General features: G+C 41.7%; 1 protein-coding gene across 1 annotated transcript in view; it reads left to right on the plus strand.

Moving 5' to 3' along the window:
• LOC137324524 (tyrosine-protein phosphatase non-receptor type 14-like) overlaps positions 1-23,393 on the plus strand; it is a 260,760-nt gene that overhangs the window by 66,497 nt on the left and 170,870 nt on the right. Inside the window, exon 3 of the mRNA XM_067988918.1 lies at positions 15,971-16,280. Coding sequence (XP_067845019.1) covers positions 16,107-16,280 — 174 coding nt within the window. The 5' untranslated portion in view covers positions 15,971-16,106. The remainder of the gene's footprint in view (positions 1-15,970; positions 16,281-23,393) is intronic.

The following is a 23,393-nucleotide window of genomic DNA, read 5'->3' on the forward strand; positions in this document are numbered from 1 at the left end:
ATGGGTAGGTGAGGAAGTGCTGAGGAAGTACAGGTAAGTTGAGGATGAGCCTTAAGTGGGTGTGAGGAGTGATGTGATGGAGTAGTCTTGGCAGTGCAGAATGAGTTGGGGGGGTGGGGTGGTGATGTGGAACACAGAATGCAGGAGAATCAATAAGAGTACTCACTTTTGCTGACCTAGTTAGGTCATGGAAGCGCTTCCTGCACTGGACCCAGGTGCGGGAGATGTTGCTGCTGCTGGTGACCTCTCCTGTCACCTCAAGCCCAGGCCTTCTTGGTGGCAGAGGCAGAGCACTTCCTTCCGCCTGCAGGGTAAAACACTTCCCTCCTCCTCCTCCTCACCCCGGCCAGTAGCTGCTGCAGTGAGGCATCGTTAAATCTTGCCTTGCCCCTATGCTGCTCTATTGTGCCTTTTTGGTCTTTGCTGCAGCAAAAGCCTTGAGAGCAGTGGCCGTTTAAATGGAGCCGCTCCAGCTGACAGGCTGTCATGTGGGTGCACAGTCCGCCCACTGCGCAGCTTTCGGACGGCAAACCCGGAAGCCACCAATTAACTCGTGATCGCGTGGGAAATGGTAAGATTTTATTAGTCAGGTTACTCGTGCGCCCATTAACCTGCCCCCCGGCTGCCATCCCGCCACCGGATGAAAATCGAGCCCTATTTGTTTATCTGCTGCAGATAACACTGTTTGCATGAAACTGTCTTAAAGTATTCTCCCAATGCAGGGAAATGTTTTAAAAACAAAGTTTCCCTACTTTGTAGAGTAATAGTTTGTTTTGGAAGTATATGGGATTTGTATTTTTTCTAAAATGAAATGCAACAATAATGTTTGTTGGCGTTTCTTTATTTGATTCTTAAGTCTGTTTTTTTCTTTTTACAATTTTTTTCACTTCTCTTCTTGCTGGGATATGGTCTTGACAGTGAATGGTGGCAGGCCATTTGACAGGTATGAGGAGAGGGTACAACCAAGTTTGATATCCATACATATGTAATTCCATCAGGGTTCACTGGATAGCAATCAAGATTGGTAATCCTGGCTAACTTTTTTCTTCTTCCTCCTCCTGAACCCATGAACCCTGGCTGAATGAAATCAGCTATCTTACTATGGGACAGGGATCAAAGCAAAGTTCTTCCTGATCTGTGTGGCTTGATTTCCTTATATTTGGCTCAGCTTCATTATTATGTTCTTATGCTGAAGTGAGCTGAGTCTTGTGAATTGCTCTTTCCTAGTGGCTAGTTGCAGCAATTGGTAAAGCTTTGGGATCATGTGCCTGCCTACTCAGTTGAAGAACAGCAAATAATATGGAATGCAACATAGGAACAGGAGTAGGCCATTCAACCCATCGAGCCTGTTCCACCATTCAGTCAGATCATGGCTGATTTGTACCTCGACTCCATTTACCCACCTTTGTTCCATATCCCTTGATATTCTTACCTAACAAAAGTCTATCGATCGCAGTCTTGAAAATTTCAATTGACCCAGCATCCACAGCCCTCTGGAGAAGCGAGTTTCAGATTTCCACTGTCCTTTGTTTGAAAAAGTGTTGCCTGATTTCACTTCTAAATGGCCTAGCTTAATTTTAAGATTGTGCCCCCTTGTTCCTGGAACTCCCCCAACCAGAGGAAATTGTTTTTCTGTATCTACCCTATCAAATCCCTTTATCATTTTAAATTCCTCAATTAGACCTCCCTTCAACCTTCTAAACTCAAGGGAATGGGTGTAGAAATCCATTTGGGAGAACATTAGTATGAAGAAACTGTTAATGGAAAAGCAAGGTGACCTCTTGTAGTTGGTTGGATTAATAGTTTTTCTTAAACCATGTACGGTAGTAAAATGTAAACAAATCAAAACTTTTGTTTCCCTTAGTTATTGTGTTTCAGATGTTAAATTTTTGTTTTCGTTATGTAGTCCTTTTGAATAAGCTTGGCTGGCATACACTGGCTGTGTAGATTATAGGACCCTGCTGCATATATCTCTTATGGTTCTGATAATAATAAGGAGAGCCTATTAAATCCCCTCTTCTAATACTATCCTCACCAGAAAATGCTTTTATTGTTTGTGGCTCTTCCCTAAGAAAAACATTCTAAAGGGGGTCTCTTGGATTAATAACTTTGGTATTCTCTGCAATTTGATACACAGTTACCTTTCTGCAAACTTTTACTCAGCCCAATAACGTTTAAGGTTCTCTGCCACCCAATCTCAAAAGCAAGAGAAGCACTAGTGTGTGGATTAATAACACAAATATTGTGAAAGGCTTAGTTCCAACATCTGGCACTACGCCAGTCTCTGTTCAGTTTCAGCACCATTGGTAGGTGGGTGGACTCGAGGCTGAAGGCCTAGAAGTGACATAAAATAATATGCTTGTGACTCGACTAACTTTTCATGAGCTTGACTTACGAGATTTCCTCTTCCCTAAATGTGACAAAATCATAAATGCATGTAAAAATGTTCATTTACAATTTTGCTCCAACTAGCACACAGAGGAAATCTTCCTCCTTTATGTTAATAGGTAGGGTGTGCCATTTCTGATCTTTGCAGGAATTAGGAACTTGTGTAAAAGATTGCAAGAGTTTAATTTTAAAGTAATTTTTTTTGTTTTTTTGCATCATACTATCGCTAATTATTCCCAAAGCCATATGTCATATAAATTTGTATCTGAATAACACAATGAGAAATGCTACAGCTAATCTGAAGGCTACATAAAATGATTAAATAGTCTGACAATGACTTGTTAGCACCTGCAACTGTTGAGTTTCACAAGATATGCACTGTCACTGCCATAAACAACTGCCAATGATTTCTATTACACCCACAAGACTTCAAATATGGAAGGTGTTAAGAAATGCAGATTTTCTCAATTTTTTTTTTGAAGGTACAGGAGTGAAAGAAATTGTAATACGGGTATCCTAAAAGTCTGTTTCATCAGCTGGCTGCAGTTAACAGAGGTTATGTATCACCAACCAATTTAATTGCCCTGGCATTGTGACTGCTTTTTGAGCTTCCCAAGCATAAAAACTGAGCTGTAATCATTTGTGGTCACACAGTCGGTGTTAAATAATGACAAGTTTCCATTGAGAAATGAGCAACGTTTCAAGTTGTACGTGTTGCCTTTATTTAGGAGAGTATTATTTACTTTGTGTTTTTTCCCCCTCTGTGTGAGTCAGTAAGGCCATTGATCGACTTGAGTTATGTGCAGGGTATTCAAGTGCCAAGAATGTGGAGTGTTTTGCAAGGGAAAGCTGTAAAAGTAGAACCCTTTCATTAAGTTTTTCTGACTGTAGTATTATCAGTTGTGAAGCTTTATAAGTGTTGTTTAAAGTGGTAATAATACCCATAGAAGGTTTTAAAAAATGTTTTGCCACCTCCTATTTTCACCATGTAACGAAAGGATGGCCAGGTGGTCTGCGCCCAGGCCTTTGTCAGTGCTATTGTTGAGCTGGCTATGAGGAGGTGTGAAAGTACCATGGAGTGTCTTCCCCTCCCCATACTTTTTGGAACGACAGAGCAGGAATGTATCCCGTGGGGAATTGCACAGATCAATCTACATCCAACTGCTATATGGGGCAGCATCTTCAGCTACAATGCTGTTCTCAGATCTTTTATTCTTTCAAAAGTCCTAGACTCCCTCGATGGCTTGTCTGGTGAAAGCATAGGTGTCATGGAACTGAGCCTTTCAGATCAATAATACTCCAAGTTGGATCCCTGATCTTTGTTCAGTCAGCAAATCTCAGCTGGGTTGATGGGAAAATCACGCAGAGTCCCTGTTCCTGAGTGCTGTGCAGTGACCCCTGCTGGAAAATGGGCGTGGATGATCAGTTAGAGTGAGGATTGGCTATGATGCCGTCCCCACAGCCAGTTTAAAGGGGTACCAACACTGGTTGGAGGCATTCCTGGAGGTTTTATCAAGCAGTGTTCTGATCACGTGACATCTGCAAATGTTATTGCATTTACCGTATAAAGGTTGGGTCCCCTGTAGTTGAGTATCTTTGCTCGTGGTTTTGCGCCAGCAGCTGTTGTGCGAGAAGTTCTGAAAACCAGGAAACCACCTGTGAGCAGGTGAAGTGGGGAAGAGGGGAAACTGAAGGTGTGGAAGGGATTTAAAGGGGGGAAAAACAGAGGTGGGAGGAACTTTGATGCTACCAGTAACTAATAGTAACTTACTTAAATTGCACCGATAACTGATACAATACTGATAACACTCAGATTTCCTTCATAATAAACAGCAATACAATAACTCACTGATAGACATATGTTACTGATAAGTAATTGGTGTAACGCCCTTGATATCCTGCCTGTAACTAGTAGTAATCCTATAACCCACTAATATTTACCCTGTAACTACCGCCAGATCCCCCTGCACTGCACAAGATGTGGTCAGGCTCCCCAGTCGATGCCACTTTTAACAGGCCCAATCTCTTTCCTTGTGTCTTTGGACTCAGGTTTGGATTCAGGTTCTGTGTGAAGGTGACAACCCAGAACTGGGAGCCTTAGTCAGAGCCGATATGTACTTGGACTTCACACGTCAAAACCGACTGGCACAGACCGAACTGAACCAAACCGAGATCGCACAAAGGACAGCGGACTCGGTGTTGGGGACACTTTTCACAGGACACATAGTCCTAAACTCAGCTGAGCACCAACATTTCTAAACCACTCCCTGGGCTTGGACTCAATAAAGGAGAATTTTCATGGAATAATGGAAATTACACACGAGGATGAAGAATAGCCACTTGCAGGAGTTACTGCAGGGCAGCTGATGTTTCTGGAATTATGTTATAGGAGTCAGTATCCTCTAGAGAGTAGGAGAAGAAATTGGAGGGGACCTTTTTTTCTGGGCCCTATATAACATGGCAAATTTTAAATTTGAAAGTTTCATCACCAGTATTGACTGGCTGGAAAGGGTTGGCTACACAGCATAAAGGGATTATTCTTTGCTCCCCCTTTTCCATAAAGAGAATGCATCATTGGAGAAGAGGACTTTGTGTTATCTCCCATCCCTTCAAAATATCTGAAGTACTCCATGAAACCATCACCAACATGGTCGTAATGACACCAGTTTTGAGAGATGTGGTGCTGCAGAGAAATCAATTGCATTAATGGTACTTTACCAATTACGTGAAAAAGATTTTCTTGCTTCCATTCCCTGTCGAATAAAAGCAGCCGAAAACCAGTAGCATTATTGATATAGCGAAAAAGAGAGGGAGAGATGGATACAATTGTATTTTTATGTGCCACTACTTTAAAGTGTCAAGTGTCGTATTGTGATGGTAACATTTCAGTGTCATTGCAGAGAAAATATAACTTCATACCTTTTAGCGGAAAAATAATTTGTGATGAATGTTCACTGGGGTGTGGGATAACTTTTGCAGAATGTAACTTGTGAAATACATTGGGAGGAAGGGGAAATTGAAATGCCTTCCGTCTTGCATAAACTTTCTGAAAATGCTGCTCCCCCCGGATGACTAGAGTATCTGGTTTAAAGAGTGTTCATGCTTGTTGTGGTGTCATGTGAGAGAAAAATGCTGAATGCTGCAGTGCACGCAACACAAATATCTCTCCGACTGTTTGCATTTAGTCTCACAGGTTGCTTTTCTAAATTGCCTGGTTCAGGATTGCACATTACCTTCAGTTGCTGTTTTGTTTGTTTTGCCTTAAATGGAATGCTGGATTGTAACCAGAGCAGCATTCCATTAACAGAACGTATAACAAGAACAGACATGATATCTGAAACGGGATTGTTTTTCCCCCTAGGAAAGAGAAATTGTAAAACTGCTCATCACAAAGAAATACAGTAACAAGCAGAGGTTAAACTACGATTAGCCAAGGGAAAAAAAGCGAGCAGTGGCATTATTTGGTTGGACTGTGCCTTTCTGAAATAGCCACATTGCTGCTATTAAGGTTTTAAGCAACTGGCTTTGCTGCAGCTTGGTGAGGATCTTCCTGCTGTGGAATAACATGATTGCATGGTTCAGGCAGTCGTTCACAAGTCGGGAGGCTGCCAGTCCACACCCCTAAGAAGGTATTGACATTGTTTGCTACAGTCTTGGCATCAGGTTCACTAACATTTCTGATCTGCTACATCATGTGAGGTCCCAGTGCATGAACTGAATTGTTGATTTATTTGGCATAGCGCCCATTTCACTTCTGATTTATGTTGTGTATATGAGCAGAATTTCTTTTGAAGTAACTTTGCATAAATGCTTTGTGCAACAGATAGGAGTTGAAGTACTGTCACTGTAACAAACATATTTTGAATAGAAGGAATCATATAGATTACAGTTGCATACACTTTTACATATATTCACTTTCACAAATTCCTACTAAAATGTAAGGTCTCTGTGAAAGTGGCAGGGAATCAACTAGAACTTCCTTGGCTTAATCAAAAGGATTCCTACTAGAAAGACTGTAAGGCAATAAGTACTAAAATGACATGCACTATCAAGTTCTATTGAGAGATTCCAATTGTATTTGTTTAGGAATTTAAGAATTATGACTGAAGCTATGTTGAAAATCCTATTTGATGGTGTGGAGCTTCTGTTTTATAAGATATATTGGCCCAGAATTTGCTGAAAACTTCTGCCGTAGTAATGACGCATCTACTGCGTATGCCTTTACTACGGCACAGATATTCCAAGAAATTATAGCATGAGTGACTCAGGCCATTATTTGTACCACGCCAAAATTTCCTGGAATCCTCTGGCAATCCCTGTGAACCTCGCTGAAACGATGAGAATTTGATTTTCATAGCTCCGCCCCTCTATAAGATCAATGTCCAAATTGCTGGATTTAAAAAAAAATTCATTCTCAGGATGTGGGCCTCACTGGCAAGGCCGGCATTTATTGCCCATCCCTAGTTACCCTGACAACTGAGTGGCTTCAGAGGGCGGTTAAGAATCAACCACGTTGGTGTGGGACTGGAGTCTCACATATAAGCCAGACCGGGTAAGGAAACATAGGAACAGGAGTATGCCATTCAGCCCCTTGTGGAGAGTGTGCGTGGCACCTGTTCCAGTACCTTGCAAATATGCTGCTGCTCCTTGATCATTCTCCTTTTAACGGGTGGCCCCCAGGGTTCAGCATCTGCGTCCAGCTGAGCAGATCCTGGAGAAGAGTGCTCCCAATGACGCGGACTCTCTGCAGCTGCCCCTGCCACCAGTGTCTGCTCGTGCTCACACGTGTGGTAACTAACCAGGTGCCAACCCAACTAACTGCGGACTAGGACCCACCGAGGTATCTCCTGAATGGCTTGGCTCTGATTTTAAGGCCTCGACTCCCCCACCAGCGAAAAAAGTTTCTCTCAATCTACCCTATCAATTCCAATAGCTTTTACTGATACCAGCTTTTCATTTCCAGAATTTTTTTCAACTGAATTCAAATTCTTAATTTGCCAAGGTGGGATCTGAACCCACATTCTCTGGATTATTGATCCATGCCTCTTAGTCCAGGAACTGGATTACTAGCTGCTTTGATCGCCACTGCCACTTAGATTGAACCAGAACGGTGACCTGGCAGCGGTGCGATTTATTGCTCCAAGTTCAAATCCTCTTAACCATAGGTGTCTTTTTACTGAGCTTTGCCGATTTATTTAGCTAATGCAAAATAATTAGCTTTTGGACATAAAAGCTGGCTGGAATGTTTCTTGGATGGAATTGAATTTTTGATAGCCATTTAATGTTTATATCTGGTTCCTTAACAGCATTAATCACTAATTTAGAATATTGATCTATTTGAAGAGTTGAGGCGACTATTAGAGATCAAGCTGCTGCTCTGAATTTAAAGGCAGCAATATCTGAGAAATTAATCATTAAAAAATTCTGCCTACAGATCTTATGTTGAGTTTTTAATATATTTCCCCAGCAAAACAGCACGTGCTTTGAAATGAATTTGCCCACCAACATCTGAAAACAATTACAATGCAGAAGCTTTCAATTAGCTCAGGTACCTGCAGTCGCAGGTGCTGTCCATATTACACCCAGGAAATATATTTCCAGAACTTTAGAAATCAAAATAAATAACCTGACTAAGAAATTTGTGGTAACTTCATAGGTCAAACATGTGCTTTTATAAACCAAGATAAAAAGTGGGTGAATATTGCGATACTGTGCACGTGATCAAAATCGGAATTGACCGCAAACCTTGCTGCGGCGTATTGTAATGAGTTCTGTAGCAAATGTTGATGTAAATTCGCCACCGGAGGACAGGGACGCTCAGTGGTCTAACTAATGCTGTTCAAGGTCAGATGTGCCATCGCAGTAAAATCTGGGCCATTGTATGAGAAGAGGCAGCCCTGTTTAAAGCTGTTGTTGGCTAAAGGAGATTTTTTTTAAAGACTGACTCAAGCTCTGGAACAACTGAGATACTGGCTGCTGAGGAAAGGCTCATAATGCACTAGACACTGATAATCTCTTCAGAGTACTTACCGTTTCATTCTCGCGGCTTTCCCGACAACTGCCATTTTAACTGCAGTTTTTTTTAGTCGGCCGAGGGTCCTGCTTGAGGCAGGCAGGGACCTCATGAATATATGCAAATTGGGGTCCTTTGATGTCATTTTGGCCCTGAAGCAATTTTAACACAAGGTAGCGGAAGTCCTGCTCAGTGTCCAACCCGCTAGCAAAACCTAGCCAAAGTGGAGAGGTGTAAGGCATATCATGCATCTGCTGAGAGCTGGAGAAGAAGCAAGATGGAGTAAGGATGGGGAGGCAATGATTGAAAAGCCAAGTGTGTGGAATGTGGTGAGGAAGGAGTCCTGGGAGAAGTTGGTGGTTGTGGAAGTGCCAGGATATGAGAAGAAAATGCTGTTGATATGTGCTGTGAAGACAGCAAAGGAAGAAGTGAATATGCATGTGTGATTGGATAGTGAAGGATGTGATGGAAGAGAAGGAAGTTTTGGGAGTGCGGGGGAGGGGGTGAAAGAAATATCGGTAGGGGTAATAAGGGAGATGGAAAGATGAAGAGCTGTAATCATCCTTACAGCTCTTGTGAGGTCACTGAACCTCTGTCTACATTGAAACCAGGTCCTAGGGGTCATACTACTGGTATTGACCCTCTTAGCCACCTCTGTCCAGGCCTGCTAGAAATATATAGAATTGCATAGAATTTACACCACATAAACACGCAATTGGGCCCAACTGTTTTGTGCCGGTGTTTATGCTCCACAAGAATCTCCTCCCACCCTACTTCATCTAACCATAGCTGCATATCCTTCTTTTCTCCCATATGCCCTTATCTAGCTTCCCCTTAAAGGCATCTATGTTATTTGCCTCAACTACTCCATGTGGTGGCAAGTTCCATATTCTAATCACTCTCTGGGTAAAGAAGTTTCTCTTGAATTCCCTATTGGATTCATTAGTGATTGTCTTATATTTATGACCTCTAGTTTTGGACTCCCCACAAGTGGAAACATCTTCTCTATGTCTGCCCAATGAAACCCCTTCATAAATTTAATGACCTCTCTTAGGTCACCTCTCAGCCTTCTCTTTTCTAGAGAAAAGAGCTACAGCCTATTCAGTCTTTCCTGATAGTTATAATCTCTCAGTTCTGGTATCATCCTTGTAAATTTTTTTTGCACCTTCCCCTAGTGCCTCCATATCCTTTTTGTAATATGGAGACCAGACCTGTGGACGGCACTTCAAGTGTGGTCTAACCATGGTTCTATACAAGTTTAACATAACGTCCCTGCTTTTCAATTCTATTCCTCTAGAAATTAAGATGTGGAGATGCCGGTGATGGACTGGGGTTGACAATTGTAAACAATTTTACAACACCAAGTTATAGTCCAGCAATTTTATTTTAAATTCACAAGCTTTCGGAGATTTTCTCCTTCCTCAGGCAAATGTTTCAAGAGCTCCTTGAAGCCTACGCATTTATACATATTGAACAATACATGGTGTTTACAGACTGCCCCTGCAACTGCCCGTTGCCAAGGCAATCACCGTGTTCAGACAGAGAGGTGTCACCTGCAGAACCCCCGAATACACATTCAACAAAAAAACAAACAGGGAAAAAAAACAGAGAAAAAAAACACAGAGAGAGGCAGAAACATCCGGAAGGCAGAGAGAGCCAGCAAATGACCCATTATATTAAAAACAGATAACATTTGTTCGCTGGTGGGGTAACGTGTAGCGTGACATGAACCCAAGATCCCGGTTGAGGCCGTCCTCATGGGTGCGGAACTTGGCTATCAATTTCTGCTCGACGATTTTGCGTTGTCGTGTGTCTCGAAGGCCGCCTTGGAGTACGCTTACCCGAAGGTCGGTGGATGAATGTCCATGACTGCTGAAGTGTTCCCCGACTGGGAGGGAACCCTCCTGTTTGGCGATTGTTGCGCGGTGTCCGTTCATCCGTTGTCGCAGCGTCTGCATGGTCTCGCCAATGTACCATGCTCTGGGGCATCCTTTCCTGCAACGTATGAGGTAGACAACGTTGGCCGAGTCACAGGAGTATGAACCATGCACCTGGTGGGTGGTGTCATCTCGTGTGATGGTGGTATCTGTGTCGATGATCTGGCATGTCTTGCAGAGGTTACCGTGGCAGGGTTGTGTGGCGTCGTGGACGCTGTTCTCTTGAAAGCTAGGTAGTTTGCTGCGAACGATGGTCTGTTTGAGGTTGGGTGGCTGTTTAAAGGCGAGAATTAACCCAGTGCTTTGTTTGCATTTTTCATGACCTTGTTAACTTGTGTTGCTACTTTTAATGATTTGTGAATGTGTACCCCTAGATCGCTTTGCTCCTCCACATCATTTAGACTCTTATTTTCCAAGGAGTATGTGGCCTCCTTATTCCTCCAACCAAAATGCACCACCTCACATTTATCTATCTTGAAATTTATTTGCCATTTACATGCCCATTCTGCAAGTTTATTAGCGTCTTCTTGTATTTTGTCAGTCTTCCTCAGTATTAACTATACTCCCCAATTTGGTGCCATCCACAAATTTTGAAATTGTACTTCCAATTCCCGATTCCAAATCATTTATGTAAATGGTGAACAACAATGGCCCCAGCGTCGATCCTTGTGGAACACCACTTCCCACTTTCCGCCAGCCTGAGTAACTACCTTTAACCCCTACTCTCTGCTTTCTGTTTTGTAGTCAGCTTGCTATCCATTCTGCTACTTGTCCCCTGACTCCAGATGCTCTGACCTTAGCCATCAGTCTAGCATGCGGTACCTTATCAAAGGCCATTTGAAAATCCATGTATATTACATCCACTACGTTACTCTTGTTTATTCTTTGTTACTTCCTCAAAAAATTCAATAAGGTTGGTCAATCATAACCTTCCCTTTTGAAATTCGTGTGGACTATCCTTTATTATATTTTCGGTTTCTAAATGTTTTTCTATTATATCTTTGAGTAAAGATTCCATTACCTTTCCTACCATCAATGTTAAGCTAACTGGTCTATTTCCCTGGACTTGCTCTTTCTTCTTTTTTAAACATAGGAATAACAGTAACTGTCCTCCAATCCTCTGGCAAAAAATTCTAATAAATTTTTATAAATATATAATAGTGCCTCTACTATCTCTGCCCTAGCTTCTTTTAGTATGCGTGAATGAAATCCATCCGAACCAGAGATTTTATCCTCTCTAAGTTTAACTAGTTTATCAATTATCTCCCCCCTCTTTTCTATCTTAAATATCTTGATACATCCTGGGTATCTTCCTTGCCCTGACCTCCTCCACCAGGACCTCCAGGGAGGCATCAGAAAACCTAGTGACTCATTACTGCCTACAGAATTCTCTCTTCACTGTTGCAAAGAAATCTTGCATCAGGGAATGCAGCCTCATTTTAAGTGGTGCATTACCACTTTAAAAAGGCCTCAGGCGACTCGCCTGAAATTACGCAGTAAGATGGGTGGGCTGTCCGTTTCCTGATGCGATCTGGTGGGGAACCCATCAATCTTAAATGAGGCCTGGAAGTTAAAATTGCCCGGGCCTCACATTGGCGACGTCAGGGGTTTGCCACTCGCCCCTCCTGCTTAATTCCCGCTCCAGGTTAAAATCGGGGCTACTATCTTTTTGGTGAGATTTTAAATGATTTTCTGTCCATCTGTCCTGGTCAGTGATAAAGAACACAGACAAGTTAAATATTTTCTTTCTTTCTTTTGCCTTCCCTAACTCCTTGACGAACCTGTCTGGTATCTTGGTATCCTCCTTTCTTCTTTATCCTGGTCTTATTGGACAGGTCATATATTCTCCAATTAAGTATTAATTATCAGTGCAGATGCTTGTGCTTGTGGAGTTTCAGCTCTCAAAACTGACAGCACAGTTGTGCATAATGCAGTGCAAAGTGCTTGGTTCCAAGTTTGAAATTCCTAGGTGTCCAATCTGCCAACGGCAATGAAAAAGAAAACCTGTTCTGGGCATGTAAAAACCAAACCTTGCCTCATATTTGAATGGATCTTAGACAAACAAATGTAAAATGTTAAAGATCAAAATATGTCTGACAGCAGCGAATAAAAAGTCTTTTCTTGCTGTGCTGATAGAATTCTGGAGCACCTCAGCAAAATGGACCTCAGTTTAAGCCAAAGTATGTGTTGTGTCATGTCCTAATTAAATGTGATCATTATATAGTGTGTGCATGTTCTCATTAGAGCTCATTTTGGAATGTACAGTTACATGGTACATGCCAGCCAATGGGCATTCTGTTGATCAGAATTTTTAAAGGGAGAATTTTGCAGTGTTTAATTGGGATGATAAGACTATAAAGCTGTGTTTTTTTAAAAAAAATCTTTCTTCTGAAGATGTTTAAATTTCTATGAGGGAGGAGGGTAAAATGTTCCTTAAATAGGGCATTGACAGCACTATGTTGACTAAAGGATTTGTTGTTATGAATCTTGCTGGAAATTATATTTCCATGGCTTTGTGGGATGGTTGGAATAGAGGAGATAAAGTTTTCAGGATGTTGATAAATGCATAAATTACAATCCTAGCCCAAGGAATGATGTGCTTTGAGTTATTGCCTGACAGAATCATACCAATGCATCCTGGGACATTCTGTGCATTGCATGTGCTCAGATTGTGGTACGGTGGGAATTGCAGGCATAGGTGTAACTGTAACTCTTTTCAGCTAACAGAGTGATGGATATGGGAAGAATATCAACTCGAACCCCAGGCTTTTCAGAGAGTCTGAAACCTTTGATTAAGAAGTAATGAAGGAATGCAAAGGCATAATAGACAATTTTATATTTATTTTCAACATTATTACTGGTGTGTAGTCAGCTGTCTATAGGGGAAAAAAGAAAAATCTTCAGAAAAATTTGAAGCAGTTGAGTTGTATGATTTTATTTTTTACTGTGCCCTCTGAAATTGTTGAAAAGCAACCAGCAGCTTGTAGATTCTACTGTTTTTTTTAAATTTAGGTTTTATCTGGATAGAGGATTGTGAACTGTTTAACATCTAGGTAAAGCATTGGTAGTTACAATTCTGTCACTTGTTGTAGTTGTGAGAACAATTTAAGGTAATGAATTAACAGTATCACATAACATTAAAACATATCAACGTAAGTTTTTTTGTCTTTATTGTGCATTGCTACCAATATGTCAAATAAACCTGGTCCCACACTGCAATGATTCTGCCTAGGAAAGTTGGGTATATGGTGAGATTGGGGAGATGAAGGGCTGGCAGGACTGTTTGCTTTCTCAATGTAGAGTTTGTAGGAACCAAGTCCACTGACTGACTTGTCTGCAATCTTGACTGTAGCTAGGGAAGCACTGATACCATGATACACTGATAATTTGTCATTTGGAACATCTATGATAATTATATTGTGTCCCTCTTCATGTGAACATTATAAAAATATAAACATTTTTCAGATTGCAATAAAATAAGGAAAAATGTTTCATTAAGTCCACAACAAAGGCATTTTTGATCAAATAGGGTTATGTTTCCAAACAGTTTATTTTTAGATGTTGAGTCTGCTTTAAGTTTAGCCACCTGCTTCTAGTGTTTTGTTGAGTACACAACAATGAATGGAGATCAAAATGAAAGCCTCCAGACAAGAAGCTGATAAGTGACTGGTCCTATGACATTCTACCAATTTAAATAGAATGTTCCTTTCATACTTTCCTTGAAGTGATTTATAAGAACACTGAACAGGCATCTTCCTGCATGTGGGGGTAGTGAGCAGGCTTTGATTGCTGTTGGAACATATTTACTGGTCCATCGGTCCAGTCACACTCCCGCTTTAGCTTAGACATTGATAAATGTGGTGCTAGTCTTGATCTAGAGGACCAGTGTTCATTTTGTGGCTAAAAGAAGGCAGATAAGTTTTTGTTTACGTGTAGTTTTACTTTCCATGCTCCTATCCACCTCTTTGCAAGAGCTAACCTGCTCATTGTTAATCTACAGTAAACCAGCTAGATATTCCCGCTCTCTCCCATACCGCTTGATGCCTTTTGTGGCTAGAAATCTATCTAGCTCCTTAAATATATTCAGTGACTTAGCCTCCGCAGCCTTCTGTGGTAGAGAATTCCACAGGTTCACGACCCTCTGAGTGAAGAAATTTCTCCTCATCTCAGTTCTAAATGTCCTACCCCTATCCTGAGACTGTGACCCCTCATTCTGGACCCCCCAGCCAGGGGAAACATCCAGTCTGTCTAGCCCTGTCAGAATTTTGTATGTTTCAATGAGATCCCCTCTCATTCTTCTAAACTCGAGTGAATACAGGCTGAGTCTACCCAATCTCTCCTCATATGACAGTCCTGCCATCCCAGGGATCAGTCTGGTGAACCTTCGCTGCACTCCCTCTATGGCAAGTACATCCTTTTTTAGATAAGGAGAGCAAAACTGCACACAATACTCCAGGTGTGGTCTCATCAAGGCCCTGTATAACCACAGTAAGACATCCTTGCTCCTATACTCAAATCCTCTTGCCTTCCTTACTGCTTACTGCATCTGCATGTTTGCTTTCAGTGACTGGTGTACAAGGACACTCAGGTCCCTTTGTGCATCAACATTCCCCAATCTATCACCATTTAAATAATACTCTGCCTTTCTGTTTTTCCTTCTGAAGTGGATAACTTCACATTTATCCACATTATACTGCATCTGCTATGTATTTGCCCACTCACTCAACTTGTCTAAATTGCCTTGAAGCCTCTTTGCATCCTCCTCACAACTAACTTCAATAGCTATTAGGCGTTTTAGATATGAAAAAGAATTTCTGGTAAATCATTTACTCAAGCTAATCTGTCCCAAATAGAATAAATACTCAACAGTACATTACAAAACTATCAAGGGATTGAAAAAACTTCCCAAAGTCTGCAAGAGTGGTTTGTAAAGTGACTTCATAGCTTTATGATATACTAATATATTTTTGTGATCATCAAGGTGAAGGAGGTCGGCTGGGGAATGGAACACTTCTACTTTAGACACGCAGTGTTAGTATCAATATTGAACCTGTCTAGGTTTGGTATTGCACAGCTAGACGCATAGCTTCCTTTGCTCTGCCCCAAGATTACGTCTTAACCCCAACCTCAGTAATTAATGTACATACTACAATATTAGTGATTTTTATTTCTCTCAATGGCTGCCTTTTCATGACTTCTCGGATTGATATTGCCAATTTGTACTAAATTATGGGAGGTTGGGGTGTGACAAAAAATCTTGACAGCGCTAAAGTGCCCTTAGATTCCTTCTGTCTGTGTATCATTCAATACAACACTATTGTACATAGTTCAAGCAAATTGAAATGCTTACATAACATACCCTCAGGAATTGATGACCTTTCCTGAAAACATTGATGAGTGATATTTGTTAATAAATTATCTTATGAAAAATATTGTTACTTTTTACACCTGTTACCAAGGAATTGTCCATTTCCATAGCAAGCATCTAATTGCTGTCTATTAAGATAAACCTACCAGATGTTTGAGTGAACTGTGCCTCTAGCTTTAATTTTCTGTTCAAAACATTGGTACAAACTGTCAAGGTTTTTCTTTCCAAAGTGGTTCTGACTAATCCCAATCTCATTGTTCACAGGAAGGCTCAAATACTTAAATGTCACCGGGAAAGGGGCAGCTGTTTTCACCCTTAGCAGAAAAGGAGCTGTGAGACAACCGGCAAACTGTTTGAAGGATTCCATTCTGAGAGAGGCAGCTTCCAAGGCTAGTGAGCCATGCCTTTTAGGCTGAAGCTACGAAGGACCAGACGGTACAATGTCCTGAGCAAGAACTGCTTTGTGACACGCATCCGATTGCTGGATAACAATGTCATCGAGTGCACGCTTTCCGTGGAGAGCACAGGACAGGAATGCCTGGAGGCCGTGGCTCAGCGGTTGGAGCTGCGTGAGGTAGGCGAACCTAATATGTGAAGCTGGTAAATAATAAAATGGGAGGGCATGGAGTTAAGGCATAACTGTGTTTTTCACAAGTAAAGAAAATCTTGGAATTGCACAGCAGATTTTTTCCGAATTGCTGATAAAATGTTAGCTGAATGTTTATCGGATGTAATGAATCACATTATAAATGGAGTTGTTTTTGCAAGGTGATAACACGGTAAATTTTCCAACAGCAACATATTCATGTGAATGGTTTCTGCTTCTAAGGTGGGAGCATTTGAGTGAAAGAGTTGGGAGAGAAACTTTGTGCACAGACACACAGGTGAATATGTTCATCAGAAATGTTGGAGTCCTTTTTCTTTAATAACTTTGAACAAAACAAAAGGAAACTCTGAACTAAATTATAATATTATTCCTGGTATCCACAAAACACTTCAGTCCTTGCGGTGCCCACAGTCACGGAAGGCCTCAAGCGTACCGGCACACACCACATGCTCCTTCTCCAGGGCCACCCAGGTGCGGACAATACTGCGGAAGAGAGGCAGTCCGCTAGAGCGACCCCCCCCCTCAACCAGGCCGCGTCCATCCTTTACCTATGGATGGCCACCTTGGCCAGGCCCAGGAACAGACCCACAAGAAGGTCCTCCGACTTTCCTGCCCCACTTCGCACTGGGTGGCCAAAGATCAGGAGTGTCGGACTGAAGTGGAGCCAGAAATTGAGGAGCAGCCTCTTCAAATAATGGAACAGGGGCTGCAACCTCTCGCATTCAATATATATATGAAACATGGTCTGATCCATGCCGCAAAAGTTACAAGCGGCCTGGGAGTCCATGAAATGACAAAACTGCTCCACGCAACACTCTGCACCCCAGATCCCCAATGTTTTTTGGTATATAATGCTCTCCCTTCTGCTTTTTTACTCATTTGTTCATAGAGGAATGATTTTATTTACTTTGCATTATAAAAAAATTACCAGATCTGTAGGCCTTTATTTTGTTTAAACTACAGAATTACAGTTGTATTTTTTTTGCCTGTAAACAAGACTGTTAAACTCTTCTACATTCAACAGCAACAACTTGCATTTCTATATTCTCCTCACTTGTAAAGAACCATCTCAAAGTGCCTCACAAGGTGGTGGTCAGAGTAAGGAAGAGGGATGCGGGGAAGAGCGGTTGGGGGCGAAGGGACAAAAGCATGGTTGAAAAGAAGGCTTTTTGAAAACAGGGAGGAAAGTGATGAGGCAGAGGTGCTAGGAGAGAGAGTTCCAGAGTTCAGGGTCATGGTGCTTGAAGGAACAACCACCAAAAGTGGAGGGAGCCTCCGTTGCAATAACAAGGTGTTTAGCAATGCATGTCCACAAAATTGACACTATTATCCAGCCAATTAGCTGGAGGACGTTTAGGCTCGTCTCAGTCTTAATTTTGGATGGTCATTTGTAGAGCAGTAGACCTTAGATAGTAGCTTTGGGTCATTGAAAGAGGCAGGGTTGGTTTGCGAGTTGGTGTGCATCTGGAAGCTGGTCCCGTGCTTTTGGATGATGTCACCAAGGGGTAGCATATAAATCATGAAGAGGAGGATCACAACAAGTTGGGCACAACAAAAGAAGCCTTTGGAGGAGCTATAATGCCTACGATATAACAGTTAAGAGCAAACTCATGAGAGAGCAATACCACAGAGGTGGAGTGTGGAAGAAAGTTGTTTGTGGAGGATGGTGTGGTCGACTATGTTGAAGACATTGGAGAGGTTGAGAAGGATCAGCGAACCACATCCATTGTTACTCAAAATGTCGGTTGTGACTGACTAGTGCAGGCTTGGTATTCAGGCAGGGTAAAAGCCTGACTGGAGGATTTTGAGCAGGGAATGGAGGGAGCATAAATGCAAATATTATTCCAACTCAAAATGCCAATTTTCTATATCAAATCAACTGTGCTCCCAAATTTTGAGTAGGGCTTTTCTTGCACCTCACTGCCTCTGCTCTGTATTTGACTTTTGATCTGTGCTGTGTTTCTTTTCAACAAATATGATTTCCTGTTTACACTGACTTGCCTACGCATTCTACTCTGGTGATCTGATTTTTGAGTAGTTTTAAAAAAAAACTCATTGCATGTTTTTCTTCAAAGATTTTCCCTCTACTCAGGAGAAATTTCTTTTTGCAATCAGCAATTGTGCACATTCATTATCTTGTACACTTATACACACAAAGTGCATGGTGTCAACATAACAGCAATAGACCTGCTAATGACGTCTGCTGCATAAAAACTGTTGACTAGCACCATGTTGTAATATTTTGCAGCTGTTGGTGGCTTGAATAATACGATTTCCTTTTTATTGCTGCCTTTCTACATCTCTGTGGTCATCATTCCACATTCTAGTGATGGGATATTATAGACATTAGGTCATCCTAAAGAGATATTTTGTGGGGTTTGACCAGTTGAAATCCAGTCCGTCTAAGGCAACATCCCTAACTGTAGCTTCAGAATTTGACTTGGCTATGAGTGATTTTGTCCTTGCAAATATTGAACACAGTGATATTGTTACTGGTTTCTGGTGGAACCATGATCTGCTGTAGTGAAGATAGGTTTTATAAATGTTATACACCCTAAACATGAACAAAGTTTTGGTTAGAAATTAATTTCTTGTGGTTATAAACACAAATACACCCTGCAAATGATGCCTATGTGATACATTACCTTTTCATTCAAATTTTTATTTGAGTGAAATGAATCTACTTTTTTCCCAGCTCATATAAACAGACAAATTTAAAATCAAATAATTACTGTATGTAATCAGCCCTGGTTTTTGAATGACTACTATCTTCGCATGTTGGGAGAATTTTTTGCTATTGATTTTCTGGGAGTGTAATGAATATTTTTATGAAATGCTAGTCAAAGTTTAGACAGCGGATCCCCCAATGACTCATTGACCAAAGAACATGGCTCAGTTGGTAGGTGCACTGCCCAGTCATATAGACTAGGAAATTCCACATTTGATCCCTGGTCTGTGCTGAGTTAGCTGATTACCACCTGGGTGGCAATACAGTTGCATCAGAGCCATCAGCTAGGGAAAGGAAAAATCAGCCAAGATTTCCACTCCTGATCACTATTGAATGGAACATACTGGAAAGTGCATGTGTGGATGTTGGGGAAAGACCTGATTGGAATGCCCCCAAAGATAGAATAGGCTCCTGCTACTCAGATTTTAGGATGAAACATGAAGACTAGTTTTGGGTAAAGTAGCAGTGGGGGGAAGGGGGGCTAGTACTTGTGGAAATATGCCCAGCATGACTCCGCACCTTCAGGAGAAGATAGGAAGAAACAACTGTAACTTGTAAGTTAATATAACTCGCCAGTAATTAATTATATTAATACTCCTATTAATGATACCGTAGCACGTTAAATCGAACAACTTTTGAATAATAGTACTTCGATCTCATATTTATTGCAAAGAAAGAAAGAACTTGCATTTATTTTGGTGCCTTATCATGGCCTCAGGGCATCTCAAAGCATTTCACATCCATTGAATTACTTTCTGAAATGTATCACTGTTTAGGCAAATGTAGCAGCCAACCTCCCAGAAAACAGCAAAGGAGTGAATGAACAGCTAATTTATTTTTAGTGGTGTTGGTTGGGGGAAAAATGTTAGCCAGGTCACAGGGAGAACTCCCTGTTCTTCTTTTGAATAGTGCTATGGGATGTTTTATTTCCAACTGAACAGGCAGACAGGACCTTGGTTTAATATGTGATTTGAAAGTCGGCACCTCCAACATTGCAGCATTCCCCCAGTTTTGCACCGAAGTGTTGGCTTAGATCACGTGCTGCAGTGCAAGAATGGGTTTCAATTTATGAGTTTCTGACTCTTGGGCAAGAAGGCTGCCAATTGAGTCAAGCTAATGCAGCAGCCTGTTTGATGTGATTAGCCAGAGAACATGGCTGGATATTGATGTTCACGGTAATAATTGAACAGAGGAATTCCTAAAAACGTAGTTACTGCTTTTTTTTAAGCATGTAAATTTCTAGTTTTCAGGAGGGTGTCAAATTATATCGTACCTGATCCCCTATTTGCTATGTTGGGTTGCTTTTCAAATGCAATATAACCCCATATGTCATAATGGGCATGATTTTAGCTTGGAGCTGGGAACCTAGCGTGTCCATAGATATTTGCGTGGGGAACTCGGAAGCCAAATGAGTGCGTCGCAATTTGCAATCGCAACTCAAGTGAAGGTAAGTGTTTGTGCTTCCGGGTTTCCCATGCGTCAGGCTGGCTGCCTGTCGGAAGTGAAAGGAGCCGCGAATAGTAGAGGGGCACAGGGGAGGGAGAGAGAGATCGCGGGCCGTGGAAGAAATCGGAGGGATTGGTGGGGGGACATGGACGACATCGGGTGGGCCTTGGAGAAGATCGGGGTCGGGCGGTGGGGGGGGTGGTCCACCATTTGTCCGTTGGTGGGGGGGGGGGCGGTATATGGTATTTTGTCTCTTTTTTAACTCTTCCATCATCCCTGTTGGGTGCTGCTCTCCTTAGTCACACAATCCCCACTACCATGTACACTAGGGAGGGCTAGAGGGCTAGATGATCTGGGCCAGAGCTGCTGCTGTTATCATTCTGTGATCAACCAGCAGTGGTCAGGATTAAAGTAGAATGAATGTGTCTGTGGAATTTCCTATGTATGTGCGCCCAGAGACGCGCGTAATCGGGGTGGGGGTAAAGCAAATACTCAACATAAAAAAACAAGCAAACTCGGGCACAAGTGTGTTACGCCAAATTTCCTCGATCTTTTACAGCCATCTATGCCCAAGCGCATCTCAGCTCAGTATAATGGCTCCACCCCATGCCAAGAGCCATATGCGTGAATTTCCTGCAATTGCGCTGGTTCAACGCAAGTGTTGAATTAACCCAGAATTTTAGGCGCAGCAGGAAACAAAATCATTTTTCAGGTGTTATCTTGTGATTTAAAAAAAAAATTATCCTCAGTGAGACCTGCACTGTATTTACTGTTTCTTTGAATGCATTTTTATGGATTCAGTATGAGTCATATTAAAAAATTACAAGCTTCTATGATTGCATGTTCTTAATCATTTTCAGTTCTCTCCCACTCCAAACCCAGAGTGCATTGTCTCTGCATGGTACTCTATCCAGTTCTGTAACAGAGTGCTAAAAGAGCAAGTCAAACTGACTGATACTCCTGGCACTCAAATTCTTGACTCTCCCATTGCAAATTTAGGGGTGCAATTTTCTGTGGGGAGGTAATTGGGAAGTTACACCTGAATGTGCTTATTTTGCCAATATCGGTTTACTCTTAAATTTTCTGCCAATCTCATTAGCATACACCGGAACGCAAAATTCAACATAAATAAGCGGAAATTAACATAAACAACTGGCGCCTGAGGAAAGCTTGGAATTCACACCATATATTCCTTTTTTAAGTATGAGAATTAAAGTTTCAAGCCATCATTTATGCACATTAAGCACAGCATGCTTAAGAACATGCAATCATGGAAGCTTGTAATTTTTTAATGTGACTCATACTGAATCCATAAAAATGCATTCAAAGAAACAGTAAATACAGTGCAGGTCTCACTGAGGATAAATTTTTTAAAAATCACTTAAAAAAAAAAATCACAAGATAACACCTGAAAAATGATTTTGTTTCCTGTTGCGCCTAAAATTCTGGGTTAATTCAACACTTGTGTTGAACCAGCGCAATTGCAGGAAATTCACGCATATGGCTCTTGGCATGGGGTGGAGCCATTATACTGAGCTGAGATGCGCTTGGGCATAGATGGCTGTAAAAGATCGAGGAAATTTGGCGTAACACACTTGTGCCCGAGTTTGCTTGTTTTTTTATGTTGAGTATTTGCTTTACCCCCACCCCGATTACGCGCGTCTCTGGGCGCACATACATAGGAAATTCCACATTTTAATGTTAAACAGCTTAAACCACAAGGCGTGCACTATTTGGTGTTTCCTCACAGTTACTGTAAGATGGAACATAGGAATTGCTAGACGATAAAGACCAAGGTGCATCTAGTTCGCATCTACCGTCCTGGTAGTTGCATGATACAACGGTAATGGTTAGTAATTGTGTGCTAAACTCTCTTACAGTTGTTACACCGTCGTAGCTGTTTTTGTCCAATGACAGTCAGTTTTTTGTGGAAAATGTGGGATCCTATACTTCTACCTGGAGTTTAGAAGAATGAGAAGTGATTTCATTGAAACATATAAGATTCTGAGAGGGCTTGACAGGGTAGATGCTGAGAGGCTGTTTCCTCTGGCTGAAGAATCTAGAACTAGGGAGCATAGTCTCAGGATAAGGAGTCGGACATTTAGGACTGAGACGACGAGCAATTTCTTCACTGACGGTTGTGAATCTTTGGAATTCTCAACCCCAGAGGGCTGTCGATGCTCAGTCGTTAAGTATATTCAAGACTGAGATCGATAGATTTTTGGACTCTAGGGGAATTGAGGGATATGGGGATCGATGGGGGAAAGTGGAGTTGAGATCGAAGATCAGCCATGATCTTGTTGAATTGCGGAGCAGGCTCGAGGGGCTGTATGGCCTACTCCGACTCCTATTTGTTATGTTCTTATCTTATGTTCTTACCCCTATCTTTTAAAGTACCTTAAAATGCTAAACACGAGGCCTTCTGATTAATATAGAATCATAGAATCATGGAAGTTTACAACATGGAAACAGGCCCTTCGGCCCAACATGTCCATGTCGCCCAGTTTATACCACTAAGCTAGTCCCAATTGCCTGCACTTGGCCCATATCCCTCTATACCCATCTTACCCATGTAACTGTCCAAATGCTTTTTAAAAGACAAAATTGTATCCGCCTCTACTACTGCCTCTGGCAGCTCGTTCCAGACACTCACCACCCTTTGAGTGAAAAAATTGCCCCTCTGGACCCTTTTGTATCTCTCCCCTCTCACCTTAAATCTATGCCCCCTCGTTATAGACTCCCCTACCTTTGGGAAAAGATTTTGACTATCGACCTTATCTATGCCCCTCATTATTTTATAGACTTCTATAAGATCACCCCTTAACCTCCTACTCTCCAGGGAAAAAAGTCTCAGTCTATCCAACCTCTCCCTATAAGTCAAACCATCAAGTCCCGTTAGCATCCTA

Source organism: Heptranchias perlo, chromosome 8, assembly GCF_035084215.1.
Source record: "Heptranchias perlo isolate sHepPer1 chromosome 8, sHepPer1.hap1, whole genome shotgun sequence".
NCBI classification, from domain to species: Eukaryota; Metazoa; Chordata; class Chondrichthyes; order Hexanchiformes; family Hexanchidae; genus Heptranchias; species Heptranchias perlo.